The sequence below is a fragment of the Artemia sp. Qi Xiang Cuo genome, chromosome 18, assembly GCF_049724085.1.
Source record: "Artemia sp. Qi Xiang Cuo chromosome 18, ASM4972408v1, whole genome shotgun sequence".
In the NCBI taxonomy this organism is placed as follows: domain Eukaryota; kingdom Metazoa; phylum Arthropoda; class Branchiopoda; order Anostraca; family Artemiidae; genus Artemia; species Artemia sp. Qi Xiang Cuo.
Genome location: NC_142811.1, coordinates 8635310 through 8655372, shown reverse-complemented (window position 1 = coordinate 8655372; position 20063 = coordinate 8635310). Strand labels below are relative to the sequence as shown.

At 35.4% G+C, this 20063-nt stretch overlaps 1 protein-coding gene across 3 annotated transcripts in view; it reads right to left on the bottom strand.

Moving 5' to 3' along the window:
- Positions 1-20063, bottom strand: part of LOC148941169 (secretion-regulating guanine nucleotide exchange factor-like) — a 74437-nt gene that overhangs the window by 46515 nt on the left and 7859 nt on the right. For all 3 annotated transcript variants that reach the window (XM_089104386.1, XM_089104389.1, XM_089104388.1), the window contains exons 3-5: positions 17854-18013; positions 10947-11168; positions 2129-2281 (exon numbers count right to left, since the gene is read on the bottom strand). In XM_089104386.1, the coding sequence (XP_088960512.1) occupies positions 2129-2281; positions 10947-11168; positions 17854-18013 (535 nt within the window). The remainder of the gene's footprint in view (positions 1-2128; positions 2282-10946; positions 11169-17853; positions 18014-20063) is intronic.

Genomic DNA, 20063 nt, shown 5'->3' with positions numbered 1-20063 from the left:
TTCAGACTTTCGTCTAAATTCCTAACAGAAAAAGAAAAACCACAATTATTCTCTTTAATGTACCAAGTAAAAAAAAAGGTTATATCTGCATAAGAGCTTGACAAATTCCAAGCGGACTTTGTAATACTTCGAAGAATTCCACACGCTTTGTTTTACAGAACAATAAAGAGGTATTCTCAAAGGCTCTAGACAGATGTAAAAAAGCTGCTGGTTGAATTGCGGTACAAAGCAAATGAGACGGGTTTTGAATTTCGCCAAAATACTTGACAAAAATCATACGACATTGTTTTATACAAAGTTTGAAGTTCTCTTAGGAATGTGATCATTTAATGATCAAAATATTGCGAATAAACTATTGGACTGTCAGTCAGCATAATAATCGAATTTTGTCAGCATAAGAATAAGGTGGGGAATCTCCAACAGGAGTTGGGCTAATCGTGAAATAGTTGTGAATGCTCAGAATAAAAACCCGTGTTATATGGTAGGGAAAAAGTGTTTTTCCGAAAGATTATTCGGTATGCAACGATTGATTTGAAGCTTGTCTATATTCGTACATTGCTGTATCTCGCTACAAAGTAGGTAACTGGTTCAACTGTAATCTATTGGTAAACGCTCTCTCAGGGAATTTGATTTCTACGCAACATTAGAGGTACTTGGCAAGGAGATGACACTAGGAAGTGTGGTTTCGCTCCTAGACTGATGGACAGGGAATTTCTAACCTATTACATTAACCTATTTCATTTCCCCCAATTACAAGTGGCACGGTCATTAGCGGCGCAAAGACAAAATTCCATCTATAATTGAATTTTGTCTGCAATTTCTCAAAGATACAAAGTAGAATATCCTTGGACTCTTTAAGTGACAAAATTGCCATTTTTTTGAGAGGATAAGTCTAAGAGAGATGCAAAGTAAAACCTAAATTTAATTCCCTATTTTAAAAAGAAACTCGCGTTGACTTTTTTCTTTTGTTCACCTAAGCTAAACAAAGATATTTTAGTGAGGTTTATTGTGAATATCTTTTAAATCCAAAACACGAACAAAAACTCACTAAAAAGCAAAGGTTTTTAAATTGCATCTATCATACTCATAATTTTAGAGTTGGGCGATTGTATGCAACATTCCTTTCAGAAAAGCCGCATTGAAGTCATTCCTTGGGGTTTTTATTTGAAGTATAAAACTATAGGTCTTTAATCTTTACAAAAACAGAAGAAAAAGAAACAGTGTGACCTAGAGTCAAAGGGGCGAAAGGACTTATTGCTAGCCATATAGTTGATATCGCCTGTAGCTATCACAAAACATCAAGAAGGGTATTATGTTCTTACCCTCTTCTGAAAGGTATTGAGCAATAGATAGCCAAAGGACACCGTTTTTCTTAGTTTTATTATAGCCTTGGTGCGCAGTATCATACAAGCTGGGCTAGCCTTGAACCAAAGTTATAAGATCGTGCGGTTTTTGATAATCCCTACTCATGGTTTTTATTCATTTAAAAACCTTGGCAAGATTCCATCCTGATTTGACCAAAACGTTGCAGAGACCTAGAGATTTTTTCTAGCATGAAAACGGACGGAATTTCCACAAAGATTGCTAAATCCGTATGAATTTCAACAATGTGTAAACGAACCATAAGAGGTTTTTGGATATGGTAATTCAAATAGTGCAGTTTTCATTTTTATCAGCCACTATTTTCATGGGGTTTTATGCTATGTTTTGAAATTCCCATAGCTATCACAATAAACTGTTATCATCGAAATAATAGTTACCATTTCCTGAATCAGCTTCAATTGGCGATATTTCATTACTTGGCAGTTTTTTTCAAAACACGTTTCTAAATTTTACAATAAACGAACAAATTCGTTTTGCACGTAACGCGCATGCCTACTAGGATACTCGAGCGTTGAAACTTTTACACTAAAAAAAACAAAGCCCCTTAACACTAAAATCTAGGTTTACACAAAACAGAAAACAAAGTGACCTACTTTATTAACACTGAACATTGAAAAGGCATTAAACACACAAAACCATAAAAAAGTCAAACTTTTGTAGAAAATTATTCAATCTTCTTTTTTTTTAAATCCAACTTGGCAAATAAAATTAGACTAATATATCTATTAATTGAGTACCAAATTACCTGTTAGTGCAACTGCATGCTCAGAACCTATGGCCAGAAACTTTACACCATCTATATTTTCCACAAGTCTCGGTTCATAACTAACCACGCCATCTGTTTCTCTACCAAGCTGTCCGTAAGTATTCCTGCCCCATGTGTAAACATTTCCTCGATCTCAAATGAAAATAAAGCATGAAAAAGGAACTATAATTCAAGAGATAAGTATGTATATCATTCATATAGATGTTTGCAACAATTTCAATACAGGAGCCTAGTACCAATTATTCTTTTGTGTTTTTCCGTGGAAACTTCGGAAGGAGCTCATTCAATTAGAAATTGAAAGTTCTAGTACTCTTTCTGAGAGTCAAAAGTGATTGGAGGGCAACCAGCACCACCCCTTCCACACCCATTAATTCCCAAAACACAAACAATCGATATTTTGAGATGCTCATTTTGTTCAGCGTAGTTGAAAGGTTTAGTAACTATGTCTTTGGCGATGTCAACCCCCCACAACCCAAGGGGCAAGGGGCTGCAAGTTATGCAATTCATCAATTGTTTATATATAGTATTTGATATTGAGAAAAATGGCATATAAGACTTCAGTTTTACAAAAGGCCCAGGGGATCCAGGTGAAGCTTTCAGAGAATTTTTGAGGGGAGTGTCAAATTAAATCAAAACCCGCTATGTACATAGAGGTTGTTAAAAGGGCGTAACTCAGGAATGACTGGGGGTATTAAGTTGGAACTTTCAAGGAATAATGAAGGGGATGATCAACTGACCAAAAAGGGAGTATTTGCACGCTACTACTACTACTGCTATGATACTAATACTAATAAGGCTAACGGTATGAAGGCAAAAATTTAATAGAATATTTAGGGGAAAGCTGAACTACGTCAAAACATACTATATGCGTACATATAGTCAAGAGGGTTTATCAGCAATATCTTCGGAACGGTTAAGTAGCAGTATTGCCACCATGGCCTGGAAGAATTGACTGAGTTTGAGAGCAAAAAAATTTACTAAATCGCATCTGTTTTTATTAAATGCCATAAGAAATTTTGGCGCTCGCGGCTAGAGCCACGTGCGCACCGTCAACCTTTGATTTTTACAATAGGAGGATAATCAATAGGAGTTTCACAATCCTTTTTCCGTTTTCGCTTCCTTTTTCTCTTTTCTCTTTCAGTATATCTTTTCTTTAGTTTTCCATGAAATAAACCTAATGCTGTCGCTTGTGACTAGAATTTTATTTATTCTTTTTTTTTATTAAAACTACAGATGTTGCTGCATAGACTGACAACATCGATTCGTTGGAGTTGCAGGAAGCAGAATATTTCTTAACCCTAAAAAGCATGGAGCTACTTCTGAAAGGTTGAGAGTATGAGCGCGCTTGCGCAGTACAGAAGCCAAACTCCACCTTGATGGTTCTCTTTTTTTTTAGGACTCGTTCATAGTCTGTTACTAGACTATTTTCGTCCGATGGGGGTTGGTCACGACAGTCGGAGAAGGAGAAACAACAAACTGCTGCGAATTTTCACCAGTCGGTACACAACTGTCCTGCAGAGTTGCCACGGGTATTACCAAAGTGCTACTTTTAGTACTTTTTGATCAAAGTAGTACTTCTTGAATACTTTCTGAAAAAGCAGTACTTTTTCAATACTTTTTGTCAAAAGTAGTACTTTAGACCGAAAAGGGCAATTTTACAAGCATATTAGAAATGATAACCAAGATAAGCAACTAGATTTTTTTATTGTTAAATTTCAATAAAAACTGATCTTAATAAATCCAGCTTCTTAAAAAGACCCAAACAATCATTTTAATTGCTCCCTTCCCGTTTAATTTTTTAGAGTGGCTGGGTCTCAGTCTCACTTCCTCCAGCCTTAAATTTGCATCGCTCCAACATGAACATTTGAGGAATTCTGAGTGACAGAGTTTTTGTTTTGTTTTTATTTTATCAAACAAAAAATATTTCAATCATTGTTTTCAGTTGCTATAAGAAACAGTAGTTATTTTACATAAAATGCCTTTTTTCCGTTTGTAATTTGAATCATAACTCCCAACCAAAAGAAAGCAAGAAATAAAAGAAAATTATTTCTTCGACCACACAATTCAACCCCAAGAATGTTAGCCTATAGCTGTTTTGATGGGTTTCACAGGTCCAGACGTACAAATAATTTTTAGGGGAGGAGGTCAGACAATAAAGAAAAAGTTAAACTCATTTTCAAAATGAACTAAAAAGCAGAGAATTATTTTTTTTTTTCTCAAGAATATATGAATGTATATAAACACGAGGGGCACAGAAAGCATTGGATTTTACATAACATAAATACAAAATTTATCTAGGTTTTAAATGCATAAACGAAAAGTCGATGAATTGAGGAAAACAAGTAAAAAAGATCAAATTATGCAAAAACGAATCGATTTTTTTGCCCGGGATTTTCATTATGTTTGTAGATTCTGGAAAAAAAATATTTTTAAATTTTTAATTTTCAAGTTTAAAAAAAAAAATATCGTGTCTTATTCGAGATTAAAAACTAACTTGACACAGCCTCAGGAAGTGCTCTTACCGTTGTGCTTTTCTAATAAAAATGGAAAATAACTGAACATTCGGTAGTGGTTGAAAAAATTCACAAATTAAAAAAAATTTTGTTAAAAAGAAATAAATGTAAGATGAACCAAAAAGATCAGTGAGTTAATAAAAACGAACTGCAAATGATTTAATTAAATAAAATTAGGGGGGATAATAAAAAACCTATAATTTAATAAAGAAATGCCGATAAATTCGAAGAAATTTACGTTTTCAGGTGCTTGGGACCCCAGCCCAACCTTCGTGGTCCCTATGAATCAGTCTTTAAGTAAACTTTAAGCCTACCCTAACAAGAGTGTTTATTTTCTCCATAAAAATGGGCACTAGTCTAGTTGTCTTTTTCTAATGCCAAATATTTAGTGATTGTCATTTTCTGAAGAAAACAGGCAAAACACACAAAAGCAGTACCATTCTGTTCTTTATTTTATACTATTTTCAAATATAATGACCCCTTTTCTGAAAATACACCCCCCCCCCTGATGGTCCAGGATATAGCCCTAAATAAATAAAATTGAGAAAAAATGGGTTTTTTATAGACCAAATGAAAATAATGAAAAAACGAAGCTAATTTTTCAATTATACAAACGCATATTTTCCTCATCGTAAAACGAAACAATGTATCCAAGAGATGTGCCAAAGAAAAAAACAAAAACAAACAAAAGCTTAAAGTTAATGTGAAAAGAACCAAAGAAAAAAGAAGAAACCAAAAACTTAAAAGATGAATAAAATTCAATAAAAACCAAAAATTATAAGAATTAAAACCAAATACCTAACAACCATAAAAGTGAGGTATTCGCCAATATCCGCAATTTGCATAAAATCCAAAAAAATATGAACTGCCATCGACGGATGCTAGCAAACAACTGACAAAGAAAGGGAATCAATTCATTCACTCAAAAAAAACAAAACGAACTAGCAATTAAATAAGTTGGAGAACTATTTCATTTTATTTCGGATTTTAATTAATGCATTTCTTGCAGAAACTCTTTGAGACCTAAGGGGTTGTTCACGTGTTTGATTAGATGACTGGGAAAGTGGTTCAAGGTTTATTTCAGGGATTACTAAAGTATCGGCTTCTCTTTTGAGAAAACCGAAATACTAGTGAATATTTCGGCCCTATGTCCAAGGGCCGTCTTCAGCACAACACTAAATAAAAAAAAGTATATATAAAAACAAACTTACATTAAAATACAAAGCTTAAAAAACCGCTTTTAAAAACCTTTAAAATAGCCCTAGTATCCTTACTTCAACGAACTTTTTTTTAAATAAAATATATCATAGGCCAATTGCTCCCCATAAGCTAGACGCAAATATTGACGAAGACCACACTGCCTTTCCATATCAAACAAATATAACTTAAAAAACAATAGGGAAATTTTTTCAAGACAGTGCAATTTATACTAGTGAATATTTCGGCCCTATGTCCAAGGGCCGTCTTCAGCACAACACTAAATAAAAAAAAATATATATAAAAACAAACTTACATTAAAATACGAAGTTTAAAAAACCGCTTTTAAAAACCTTTAAAATAGCCCTAGTGTCCTTACTTCAACGAAGTTCAACCAGGACTCTGGTTGAACTTCTGGTACTCTTGAACTTCAGGACTCTGGTAGAGTCCTGGTTGAACTTCGTTGAAGTAAGGATACTAGGGCTATTTTAAAGGTTTTTAAAAGCGGTTTTTTAAACTTCGTATTTTAATGTAAGTTTGTTTTTATATATATTTTTTTATTTAGTGTTGTCCTGAAGATGGCTCGTGGACATAGTGCCGAAATGTTCAGCTAGTATGTGTTGCACTGTCTGTGTAATAAGTGTCACTGTGTGTGTGTGTGTGTGTATATGTGTGTTTGATGCGTGTGTGTGTGTGTGTGTGTGTGTGTGTGTGTGTGTGTGTGTGTGTGTGTGTGTGTGTGTGTGTGTGTGTGTGTGTGTGTGTGTGTGTGTGTGTGTGTGTGTGTGTGTGTGTGTGTGTGTGTGTGTGTGTGTGTGTGTGTGTGTGTGTGTGTGTGTGTGTGTGTGTGTGTGTGTGTGTGTGTGTGTGTGTGTCGTGTGTGCTGTGTCGTGTGTGCTGTGTCTGTGTGTGTGTGCTGTGTGTGTGTGCTGTGTCGTGTGTGCTGTGTCTGTGTCTGTGTGTGTGTCTGTGTCTGTGTCTGTGTCTGTGTCTGTGTCTGTGTCGTGTGTGTGTGTCGTGTGTGCTGTGTCTGTGTCTGTGTCGTCTCTGTGTCGGTGTGTGTGTGTGTGTGTGTGTATGTGTGTGTGTGTGTGTGTGTGTGTGTGTGTGTGTGTGTGTGTGTGTGTGTGTGTGTGTGTGTGTGTGTGTGTGTGTGTGTGTGTGTGTGTGTGTGTGTGTGTGTGTGTGTGTGTGTGTGTGTGTGTGTGTGTGTGTGTGTGTGTGTGTGTGTGTGTGTGTGTGTGTGTGTGTGTGTGTGTGTGTGTGTGTGTGTGTGTGTGTGTGTGTGTGTGTGTGTGTGTGTGTGTGTGTGTGTGTGTGTGTGTGTGTGTGTGTGTGTGTGTGTGTGTGTGTGTGTGTGTGTGTGTGTGTGTGTGTGTGTGTGTGTGTGTGTGTGTGTGTGTGTGTGTGTGTGTGTGTGTGTGTGTGTGTGTGTGTGTGTGTGTGTGTGTGTGTGTGTGTGTGTGTGTGTGTGTGTGTGTGTGTGTGTGTGTGTGTGTGTGTGTGTGTGTGTGTGTGTGTGTGTGTGTGTGTGTGTGTGTGTGTGTGTGTGTGTGTGTGTGTGTGTGTGTGTGTGTGTGTGTGTGTGTGTGTGTGTGTGTGTGTGTGTGTGTGTGTGTGTGTGTGTGTGTGTGTGTGTGTGTGTGTGTGTGTGTGTGTGTGTGTGTGTGTGTGTGTGTGTGTGTGTGTGTGTGTGTGTGTGTGTGTGTGTGTGTGTGTGTGTGTGTGTGTGTGTGTGTGTGTGTGTGTGTGTGTGTGTGTGTGTGTGTGTGTGTGTGTGTGTGTGTGTGTGTGTGTGTGTGTGTGTGTGTGTGTGTGTGTGTGTGTGTGTGTGTGTGTGTGTGTGTGTGTGTGTGTGTGTGTGTGTGTGTGTGTGTGTGTGTGTGTGTGTGTGTGTGTGTGTGTGTGTGTGTGTGTGTGTGTGTGTGTGTGTGTGTGTGTGTGTGTGTGTGTGTGTGTGTGTGTGTGTGTGTGTGTGTGTGTGTGTGTGTGTGTGTGTGTGTGTGTGTGTGTGTGTGTGTGTGTGTGTGTGTGTGTGTGTGTGTGTGTGTGTGTGTGTGTGTGTGTGTGTGTGTGTGTGTGTGTGTGTGTGTGTGTGTGTGTGTGTGTGTGTGTGTGTGTGTGTGTGTGTGTGTGTGTGTGTGTGTGTGTGTGTGTGTGTGTGTGTGTGTGTGTGTGTGTGTGTGTGTGTGTGTGTGTGTGTGTGTGTGTGTGTGTGTGTGTGTGTGTGTGTGTGTGTGTGTGTGTGTGTGTGTGTGTGTGTGTGTGTGTGTGTGTGTGTGTGTGTGTGTGTGTGTGTGTGTGTGTGTGTGTGTGTGTGTGTGTGTGTGTGTGTGTGTGTGTGTGTGTGTGTGTGTGTGTGTGTGTGTGTGTGTGTGTGTGTGTGTGTGTGTGTGTGTGTGTGTGTGTGTGTGTGTGTGTGTGTGTGTGTGTGTGTGTGTGTGTGTGTGTGTGTGTGTGTGTGTGTGTGTGTGTGTGTGTGTGTGTGTGTGTGTGTGTGTGTGTGTGTGTGTGTGTGTGTGTGTGTGTGTGTGTGTGTGTGTGTGTGTGTGTGTGTGTGTGTGTGTGTGTGTGTGTGTGTGTGTGTGTGTGTGTGTGTGTGTGTGTGTGTGTGTGTGTGTGTGTGTGTGTGTGTGTGTGTGTGTGTGTGTGTGTGTGTGTGTGTGTGTGTGTGTGTGTGTGTGTGTGTGTGTGTGTGTGTGTGTGTGTGTGTGTGTGTGTGTGTGTGTGTGTGTGTGTGTGTGTGTGTGTGTGTGTGTGTGTGTGTGTGTGTGTGTGTGTGTGTGTGTGTGTGTGTGTGTGTGTGTGTGTGTGTGTGTGTGTGTGTGTGTGTGTGTGAGCATACAGTGTGTGTGTGTAAATCATCTGTCCACTGTCTCGTGTGTTTCATGTAACATGTGTAGCATAGTGTGTCTGTGTGTCTCGTATATGTGTGTCTGTCCAAGAGATCGATGTGTGATGTACGAGAGATGTGCATGTATCTATAAGTGTATGTGCATGTGTGTGCTCTGTGTATGCATGCTGTCATCGTGTGTGTCTATATAAGTACATGTGTGTGCATATATGTGTATGTATGTGTCAAAATGCACCTTCAGTGGGTCTATATAAGTGATGTGCCACTAAATTTATATTGTGATAGATTTGTCCAGCTACTTTGAAGCGGAAAACATTACCACTATCGACGGTTTGATCAATATTTATATTGAATTAAGCTAAAGCAAAGCATGAGTTCAAGTTTAATATTTGTCTGTGGGACTCTTTAGAGAGCAAGTGATGTCCTATAACAGGCCAAACCAATTCATTTGGAAATTATGGAGGTAGCAATGCAATTCGACCAAGCAGACAGCAACCCTAAAATAAATCACCTTTGTTGGCTACTTTTCTTGAGGAAAAATGGGGGGACTCCACACTTAATACATACAGAGTGGTAGGGTTACAATGCCTTGTAATTGATACTTGCGTAGTTTATGGCATCTTTATAGGTTTTTACTCGGTTTCGCTCCAGAGTTTCTTGTTGTCGAAGATTACGACGGCGTTGTTCTTTTAACGTAATATTTATTTCTACTTCACTTTCATTTTTAACTCATTCTGATTCTTGCTGTTGCTTGTCTTCTAACAGAAGAATTCTTTGTTCTTCACTGACATTTTTAACACGTTCTGATACTCACTTTCGCGTGTCTGCTAATCAGAAAATTCTTTGTTCTTCACTTTCATTTTGACTCATCCTGGTTCCCGCTATTACTTGCAATTATCACTGCCGCTTATCTTCTAACTGAAAATTAACCGCTTATCTTCTTTGTTCTTGATGTCGTATATCTGTTAACCACATATTCCTTGTTCTTCATTTTCAATTTTAATTCGTTGTAATTTTCGCCGTCACTTATCTCTTAACCGCATATTTCTTTGTTCTTCAATTTCGTTGCTCACTCGTTGTAATTGTCGTATTTGCAAGTATTCCAATTACACATTTTTTTTGTTCTTAATCTTTGTTCATCATTACTTCACACATTTTTGCAATGCCCCTTGCCTTAGCTGCTCGTATTGGTCTTGCTGCTTTTGATGGTCATTCGCATTGGTCTTGTTGCTTTTGATGGTCATCAAGGTTGTTCATTTTCACCCGTGAATTTACATCTCTCATGTTGTTTATCTTGTCTCTTTATCTTGTCATAATTGATGGTCCAGCTTGTTCATTTTGAGCTTACATTTTTGTCCTTTTTTGTCCTCATTTTGAGCTTACTTTAATTTACGCTTTCGTTCTCTAGATATTATGAAACTGCTGAAAATGTCTTTTGAAATTTACATTACCAGACATGAGTAAATAAATTTACAAGTTTCTAAGTTTTGTTCTATAATTCTTCTAAAACTGTTTGAAAATCGAATTTCCTTGCTTCTTCACTCTCAATCGACATATTTGCTAAACTGTTTAATCTTTCCTAATTTCCTTGTTGATATCAGATAGTTTTTTTTATTGGTTTTAGCCAGGAAAATGATCTTTCTCTAGAAGCAACTCCTACTGAAACTGTTAAGAATATTTCACAGTTTTGAAAAAAAAAATCTTTATTCGGATGGCAGGACGGAGCCCTGTGAAACAATCGTTCCAATCACCCTTTATCCGGCCCTGCTTGACATTGGAATTATAACTATGACTATCAGTCAAGTTTTAAAAAATAAAAAATAAGATGTTCATTTTACAAGAATTTCTATCACAGGTCTTGAAGGGCCAAATTTCAAGGTCAAAAAAGTACAAACAGAAAAAAACAAAAATCAAACAAAATAGGTAAAAAAAAGGTAAAAGCAGTAACCTTAAAAGCAGTAAACTTAAAAAACTTAATCTGTAAACTTAAATGGGTCACTAAAACATAAGAAAACAAAGGAAAACGTGCGAATATATACTAAACAAAGGCCACACCTGTTCAAGTAATAAAAAAGAGAAACTTTCGGGATGTTTTGTTAATTATTTTTAATAATGTAGGGGACAAAAGTTTTTATCATATCTAGATGTAAGGCATGGAGTGGAGGACAAGATAGGAACAGATTCAGCAACAAGCATTGTCTCAAAAACGCCAAAGAAGGCTCCTTAATAATACCTGTGAGAACTCCTCCAAAGCTCCACCCACTTCCAACCTGGATCACACTTTCACCGTCAAGAAGATTTAATTTCAATGCTGTAAGTATTTTTTCTTCGTTAGTAGTCCCTCTTTGACCGAACTTATTACAACCATACGTCCACACTGTTCCGTTGTTGTCCAAAGCATAAAAATGATTAATGCCACACGCAGCAGATTTAAAACGACGACCCAGTGGGCACTCTGAAACATAAACGTATTCTTAAGAGCTCAAAAATAAGTTTAGACAGAAATTGGGCAGTTCCTCCGATAAATCTGATGCAGATAGTATTTTAGAATTTTGATCGTCTGTGGATACGTCCCATGCAAATTTGAGAAACTCCCCCCACAATCAATTTGGACGTTTACAAATATAAACTCTCCCACTTTTTGGTGGAAATATTTTCGAGTAAACTTAAATTTGTTAGCAGCGGTGACCGAAAAGGATAAATTGCAGTGATGACAATGGAATAAAGGTAATCTCAAATTCTGTGTTGGGGGGAAGCAAAATAATTCTCATCTGACCCTCTTAAAAGGGCATACGTTATTTTGTTTTTCTTTCTTCATGCTGTCATTCAACAGGATTCAATGCTGATATGATATGACCTGTATTCCTTGGGAGATATTAGAGCAGTTAACTCTTCTAGCTTTGATCGTTTTAAATTCAAAACAAAACATTTTTGTACACCTGGATCCATTCTACGTCTATTTACGACAAATTAAGCAAGAAAAAATGGGTTTTAATTTTAATACAGCAGTGAAACAATAAATAAAAACAAATAAATACTTTAATTTAAAAATATTCCAAATATTTCGGCCCCACGTCCGGGAGCCTTTCTCAACGGAAAAAACATAACGAAAAAACGAAAATTTTTTTTTTAGATAACACACATAGAAATACAACAATTAAACACACGAAGAAGAAGAAGAAAAAAATATAAATAAATAAGTAAGAAACAATCTCACATATTAAACAGAACTTCCATCACTGGCCCAAGAAATAAAAACGAATGTCTATGTTGATACCATGTGTCACTCTCTTCTTTCAATCAGTGTTTAAATGGAAACTTATCAAAAGTGAAGACTAAATTTACTTGAACAAACAATAAAGGTCACATAACCCCAGGTCCATAACCCCTAATTAAATCTCACAGGTTAATCAACCAATTCATGAATTATAAATTGAATGGATTTTTTTGGTTGCTAGTTTAGCCGTTGACTTTTCCCAGCTTTTACCTCATTCTGACCTTTGTTCGCAAAATTATCATTCTTTTCAGGACAATTATTAAAATCAATACTGGTTGAGTGATTTACCTGCTTTTTAATTAAACTATTATAAATTGAATTTATCCTAAGAATACCCTTCATCTCTACTGATACTGATAATCTTTTTTATTTCTATAATTTCTCTGAAACTTTGTAAGAGCCCTATTTATCTACAATTTTTCTCTGATCAGAAATAAAAAATTTTATCTATGGGGGTATTAGTATCAATTGGGATGAAGGGGATTTTAGGATAAATTCAATTTATAATAGCTTAATTAAAAAGTAGGTAAAATATTCAACCAGTAGTGATTTTAATAATTGTCCTGAAACAAATGATAACCTTGCGAACAAAGGTCAGAATGAGGTAAAGGCTGGGGAAAGTCAATGGAATGCAGCTAGACTAGCAACCAAAAAAATCCATTACAGATATACCTCAAGAATTGGTCGGTAAACCTGTGAGATTTAATTAAGGGCTACGGACATGGGATTAGATGAGCTTTATTGTTTGTTCAAGTAAATTTAGTCTTCACTTTTGATAAGTTTCCATTTATACACTGATTGAAAGAAGAGAGTGACACATGGTATCAACATAGACATTCGCTTTTATTTCTTGGGCCAGTGATGGAAAATCTGTTTAATATGTGAGATTGTTTCTTACTTATTTATTTATATTTTTTCTTCTTCTTCTTCGTGTGTTTAATTGTTGTATTTCTATGTGTGTTATCTAAAAAAAAAAATTTTTCGTTTTTTCGTTATGTTTTTTCCGTTGAGAAAGGCTCCCGGACGTGGGGAAGAAATATTTGGAATATTTTTAAATTAAAGTGTTTATTTGTTTTTATTTATTGTTTCACTCCTGTATTAAAATTAAAACCCGTTTTTTTTCTTGCTTAATTTTTCGTAAAATGGAAAAGCAGTGTGGTCTAAGAAATTATTTACGTCCTAGGTCTATTCTTCCCTGAAAACCGCAATTTTCTAAGATTTTGTTTTCTATTGTTTCAAAATTATGAAGTTTTGGGGCAGTACCACATTGTCGTATCTCTTTGACACGTCGACAATAAATAAGCAAAACTGATAATAGCTTAAAAGGAAAACTACACTTTCTTAAGCTGTTTGGTGCCAAATGCTTTAGCCTAATTTTTGCTCATTTTTATATTTTTCTCAATTTGGGATCTAACATTATGAAAAAATACATAACTGCGCGTATGGAGGTATTTTTCCTTAAAAACATAATTTTCGCTGTTTCCTACAAAAAAAAATTGTGCCTAAAAAACTGAAACATTAACAATTTGTGGATTCCCTAAGACAGATGTAACTTCAAAGGAAAGCTGCAGTTTCTTAAGTTGTTTGGTGCCAAATGCTTTAGCCTAGTTTTTGCTCAATTTTTGCTTATTTCATATATATATTTTTTTCAATTTAGGGACCCGTTATTATCAAAAATTGCATAATTGCATATGGAGGTATTTTTGCTTAACACATAATTTTCGCTTTTTCCTAAGAAAATTTGTGTCCTAAAAAATTCAAACATTAACAATCTGTGGATTCCCTGAGACAGCTGTAGCTTCAAAGGAAGCTACACTTCCTTGAGCTGTTTGATGCCAAATGCTTTAGCCTATTTTTTGCTCATTTTTTATATTTTTTTTTCAATTTGGGACCCGTTATTATCAAAAAATGCATAACTGCATATGGAGGTATTTTTCCTTAAAAAGATAATTTTCAATTTTCCCCAAAAAAGATTAAAAAATACATATGGAGGTATTTTTCCTTACATACATAATTTTTGCTTTTTCCTATAAAAAAAATTTGTGTCCCAAAAAATTCAAACATTAACAATCTGTGGGTTTCCTAAGACAGCTGTAGCTTCAAAGGAAAGTCACATCTTCTTAAGCTGTTTGGTGCCAAATGCTTTAGCCTAATTTTTACTCCTTTTTTATATATTTTTTTTTCAACTTGGGACCCTTTATTATCAAAAAATGCACAACTGCAAATGGAGGTATTTTTCCTTAAAAACATAATTTTCGATTTTTCCTATAAAAAGTTTTACGATGTCTATTGTTGTGCAAGTTTCCACTTAACCAATTCAAACAACCAGGTTTCGTCTTCACTGTTCTTTATGCTTTAAGGGTTTTTACTCGGAGCCCCCAAGTTATTTCTAAACTTCAGGAAGGATCAAGAGCTATTCAGGGCAAGTCAAAGCTAAAACGGGAACACAATTTGAGTAACAGGGAATCCTACATCAAAAAAGCTTTTCGATGGAGTTGGAGACTCATATGGAGAAGTTTTGCCATCGAAAATCCACCACAGTTTGTGCTACTGATCTTTTCATGAGAAAAATTACCTTTACATTACCTTTAAAAATTACCATAAAGTTATTGCCAAGCAATTCCATCGATTCGACACATTAAATTTGAATCATAGTTTTATAACTGTGCCACTATCATTGCACATATTTTATTTTCATTGCACATATCTGTCTATCAGCTGTCTGGCATATCTTTTGTTGTAATTTCTCTTTGCTCTATTTTCTTCTCTGTTCTTCCTACTTTCTATCTTTTTCACTATTCTTTTATAAATGATTGTATATGAGGATCAAAAGTAGCTTTATCTATGTTTAGTTTTGTTTTTTTCCCAGTCGATCCATCTCTTCTCTCTATTGGGGAAAGGATAAATCTAATGTGTTTATAGCATGTCGGTGTCTTTCATTGTAAATGATTTTTCTTTGTCAAATTATAATAAAAAAATTCGATAAACTTCACAAATCATCTCGAATTATAATAAAAAAAAAATCGACAGACTTCACAAATCATCACAGTAACTTCACAACCCAAACTGTAGACATTCTCCACTTACAAAAGAGATTCTTGAAACAATACTGAGAATGATGAAGTAGAACAAAGAACTTTATAAAACCAGCTTTTGAAACCAGATTGTCGAATCGTAACAGTTTGTAGCAATCCCGGTTATCAGTGGAGTAGTATTTCAATGATCTGGATTAATTATGTTCATATTTCGTATTCGTTAAGAAGACTTTCATAGTTGCTGAACCGGGTCCAAGTACTATTTTAGTAGCACGTTCTTGGACATCTTCTAGTTCTGCTGACATGTAAGCAGTGTTTGAGCTTGAGGACCACAAATGGGACAGCAGTACTCGATGACAGGCCTTATTTAGGTTAATGAAAGATCTTAAGCCGAACTGTCCAGCCATGACAAAAAAAAAAACAACAGAGAGAAAAAACTCAATGAAAAAAAAAAAAAAAAACAAGACAGCGAACAGTGGAGAGAAAAGACGAAAGATATAAAAAAACGCGGATAAACCGCCTGTATCAAAACAAGGCGTCTTCAGCACAAGAGAAACACAAGATAAAAAAGATAAAAAAACAAACTAAAACTAAAAACAAACAAAACCACCACCAATAAAATACAATTGGCGCAACTAATCCAAGTAGGGAAAAAAGCTATTAGAGTTACTTCATTGAGAACACCTTGGCTAGTTGCTTATTGTATGCCAGTTGCTGTTTTTTTATCTTTTTCTTCTTGTGTTTCTCTTGTGCTGAAGACACCTTGTTTTGATACAGGCGAAATAACCGCGTTGTTTTACATTTTTCGTCTTTTCTCTCCATTGGCCGCAGTCTCGTTTGTTGTTTTTTTTTTCATTGAGTTTTTTTTCTCTCTTGGTTTTTTCTTTTGTAGGTAGTATGCGCCAGTAGGAGTTGGCGATAAGGGAAACCAACTGATTCTTGTAAAAATAGTGAGAATGATCAATTGGAACAAAGAACTTTATAAAACCAGCTTATGAAACCGGATTGTCGAATCGTAAGCAGTTTGTCAATATCTCAGTTGACAGTGGATTAGTATTTCCATGAACTGAATAATTTTTATTCGTATTTTCGTATTCGTTTATTTAAATAGCTATTGTAACACTCAGGAATGAACGCTAAATTATGCTACTTTTTCAATCACAAAAGAAATAGAAAATGAGAAAAAAAAGAAAAGAGGTCACTTGTTAAATATGCTTACGAAATATGGCACGAAGGAGATAACAAATCTATTCGTACGGCAATTAACGGGTCGAAGTTTATTGTGATTAATTAAAAAAAACTTTTCCACCAAATAAATTTTTCAAAGAAAAATGAAGAACTCCATTAAGCAAAAAATGAGCAAAAATAAAATCAAATAATCTACCAAGCGTTAAACTACCACAAATAAGCATCGATAAATAAATGAAGCCCAAAACAAATACAAATTACAATAAATAACTGAGTTAAACTCAAAATGATCAGAAATTAACATAAGTTGAGCGCATAAGACCTATGCCTTCCCAAGGATGTAACATAAATTGCACTTTACTGAAAAAAATACAAATTTTTTTACTTTTATAATTTTAATAAATCAAATAATATTAACATTTTGATTACTAAATATCAGTATATGTATACTAACTAACAATGCCCATTCATTTGTTGGGGGGGGGGGTGTCATTCTCAAAGACCTAATTTCCATAACTTTCTACTACGTTGAACAAAATGACAATGCCATTCATTTAGACAGTGAAAAAACAGGTATATAAGTTCCGATATTTCAATAACATATACAGCGACCGTCTTCAGTAGAAATTCTACCGAAGCAGTATTTCTACTGAAGACGGTAGCTGTATATGTGATCGAAATATCTCGACTTTTGCACCTGTTTTTACACTGTCTAAACAAATGGATTTTTCTCCGTTTTAAAGTTTATTTGTTCGTCATAGAAGAGCAGTGTGGTCTAAGAAAACAATACCTTATTAAAGGTGTTACCTCGAAAATTAAATTGAGCTTTCCGACTGTTTACAGTTTGATCCTCCTTTAATTAGTACTTCTTCAAGTACTGCTTTTGAATTTTTACTTCTTCAATCTATGAACTGCTTTTTAGTGTGCCTGAGCAAACTAAAAAGAGTTATTTACTACAAGTCATGTCATAGCAGCAAAAAGTACCAGTCACGAAAAACCAATGGAAAACGAGGTTGGCTTAGAAGCCAGGATAATAAAAATTATACAGGCTAGTTGCAAGTAGCGATTAAAAAATCAAATTATTTCAAAATCGAATACGCTTCAAAAGTTATAATGAAATTTTACTTTTGAGTTACTGACCTTTGAGTTACTTTTGTGGCTTCATGAAGTTAGCTGCCAATTGTATATGTGAGTGGTTATATATTATATATTTTATGTTAGTCTATTTGAGTCTATATATATTCCTAGTAAACATGGCTGGTAATCATTGTTGTTTTCAGGTGACGAAACTGCGCCTTAAGACCTTTATCAAAATGTTTAGGTGCTTGCCAAGTAATAAATGTTGGTGAAATGTGGTGTTGGAGATCAAACCAGTTCGATCAGCCAAATACAAGATTTTAAAAAAATACAAGAGTGAAAGTACAATGTTGAAAAGAAATTAAACAGTAAAATAGTCGTAACGGTTTGAATTTAGACAAATAATCTGAATCTGCTTTATAAAGTTTTACATTTTATTGTTATATTTATTTTAAAGTCTGAATACTTTTTGAAATCATTGCTTCTTCTTCTTCTGAAAACAAATATCTTGAGTCTAAATCAGCCTCATTCTGGCTTTTTTTGCAACATTTTTAAGCACTTACCAAGCATTAAATGATTGGTGTTATTTGTTGAACCTCTCATGACTTTACCATAAACTTCAATAAATCTCCCTTCATCTGTGATCAATACTGAAAATCTTGTTCCAGCAGCAATAAAATCAACGGTTTTTCCAAGTTGTAATTGAACAGGTATATAGTGTACCTTAAAGTAGAAATATTTCTTCATTATCAGAATATAACATACAAATAAGACAAATCAAATTTAAGATAAGCCTGCATAATTCAAGCATTCACAGAAACGAGTTTTTTTTTAGTATATCTTTACTTTTATGGTACTATGTGGCTCATTTTTCAGTTTTCACGGTAATTTTCACCTGAATTAGGAAAATTGGTTCCAACTTTACCCCCCCCCCCCCGTCAGGATTTGGACGAAATTATGCACCTGCCTCTATACCCGAACAAAGAAGCAATGAGTTTCGAGCATTGAGCTTCTTTTTTGAGTAATTTTATAATATCAGAGTTAATGCAGCAACGTTTACTTAGAAAAGAATGTGCCTCCCATGTTTATTTCCCAGTCAATTAACACTAATTTCATCATGAATGCTGACTTCCCTGCAAAGGTTGTCCGATAAGAAACGTTTTTTTCTTTCTTTTCTTAAGAGAAGGTAAAATAAATATGAAGAAAAAACAACTAGTCAATTATCAGGACTATCAGTACATTGTCAGGTTTATTCCATCCCTATGAAGGCGAACGATCACATTTAACATGTTCATGCTACTACTACTAACAGATCACTGCAGCACCAAGCCACCTGAGGCAGCAGAGCTACGGACGCTCCTCCTCCGTTCCAATCTAATCAAAAACTCCCTCTTTATACCCTCCGAAGAAGTTACCATTTCCCTTAAGTCTCTCCTCACGAAATCCTACTCCCCATTTAGGGGCAAACTGCAATTCATTTGACGCTAGACGGTTTCCCAACAAGGAAGATCTTGTGCAATTTATCATCCTTCATCCACAGAACCTGTCCTAGCCGTTCACGTGTTCATATTTATGAGATAATTTCCAAAAACAGTTTGCTAAGCTGATCTCAAAGGCAGGATCAATAGGTCAACAGGGTAGAGCCATTGTGTGACCGACCATACTTTAATCCTCCTGATCTATATTGGTCTGTTGACCTTTCAGTTGAAAATAACTTAACAAAAGTTCCTTGTCAATAATCTCGAAAGTGTGAACATACCAGATATGGTCATTAGGCGTTACAGCAACAATATGTACTAATAATTAACACCACTTCAGCATTAAAGGTACAGCTTAAAAACAATAAAAAAAATACTTAGGCGTTACAGCAACAATATGTACTAATAATTAGCACCACTTCAGCATTAAAGGTACAGCTTAAAAACAATAAATAAAAACTTTAAAAAATAGCTCTTCTTACCGTCCAGTTTCTGTTTCTTGCAATATTAGCTAGGTCTTCGAGTATATTCTTTTACCTAATTTAACTCGAAATATTTCTTTCTTTGGTGAAAATCAACTTGGTTTCAGACCTGGTGTGGGGTGCCAACATGCTCGTCGTGTCCTTTCTTCTATTCTACTTTCTAATTCTTCTAAGGGTAAAGGCGCATATCTCTGTACACTTGATCTTTCAAAGGCTTTTGATTCTGTTGTTCATAACCAGCTTTTCTTTTATTGGGCTTCTTCTGGTGCTAATTTTTCGGTTATTTACCTTCTACGGTTTTGGTATTCTAATTCTTACCTCCGCCTGAAATCTTCTCCAGAAACAACTATTAAAGTGCTTCGTGGTGTTAGGCAGGGAGGTGTTTTATCACCAACCCTGTTCAAAATTTGTATTTCTACTGTTCTGGAAAAGATCTCAGGCACTTATTTTTCTGGTTCTACTGATGTTTCTTACATTGCCTATGCTGATGACATTCTGTTGATTAGTCGTGCTAAGTCTGCTCTTTCTGTGATGGTTTCCATAGTTTCTCAGTCTTTCCTAAATATTGGTCTATCCCTGACTCTTGACAAGTGTGAATTCTTATCTTATAATATGTCTTCGTCTACTCCTCTGGTATGTAATGAATTTTCTGTACTTTCTGTCTCTTCCTTTCGGTGGCTTGGTATTACTGTTTCTAATTTTCTAGCTCTCTTTCGTAAACAGATTGTTGCTGATTCAGTAAGAAAAATTCAGTTCAGTTATTCAAAAATTGTAGCAAACCGTGGAAAATATAACAGAAGAGCTCTTGGGCGC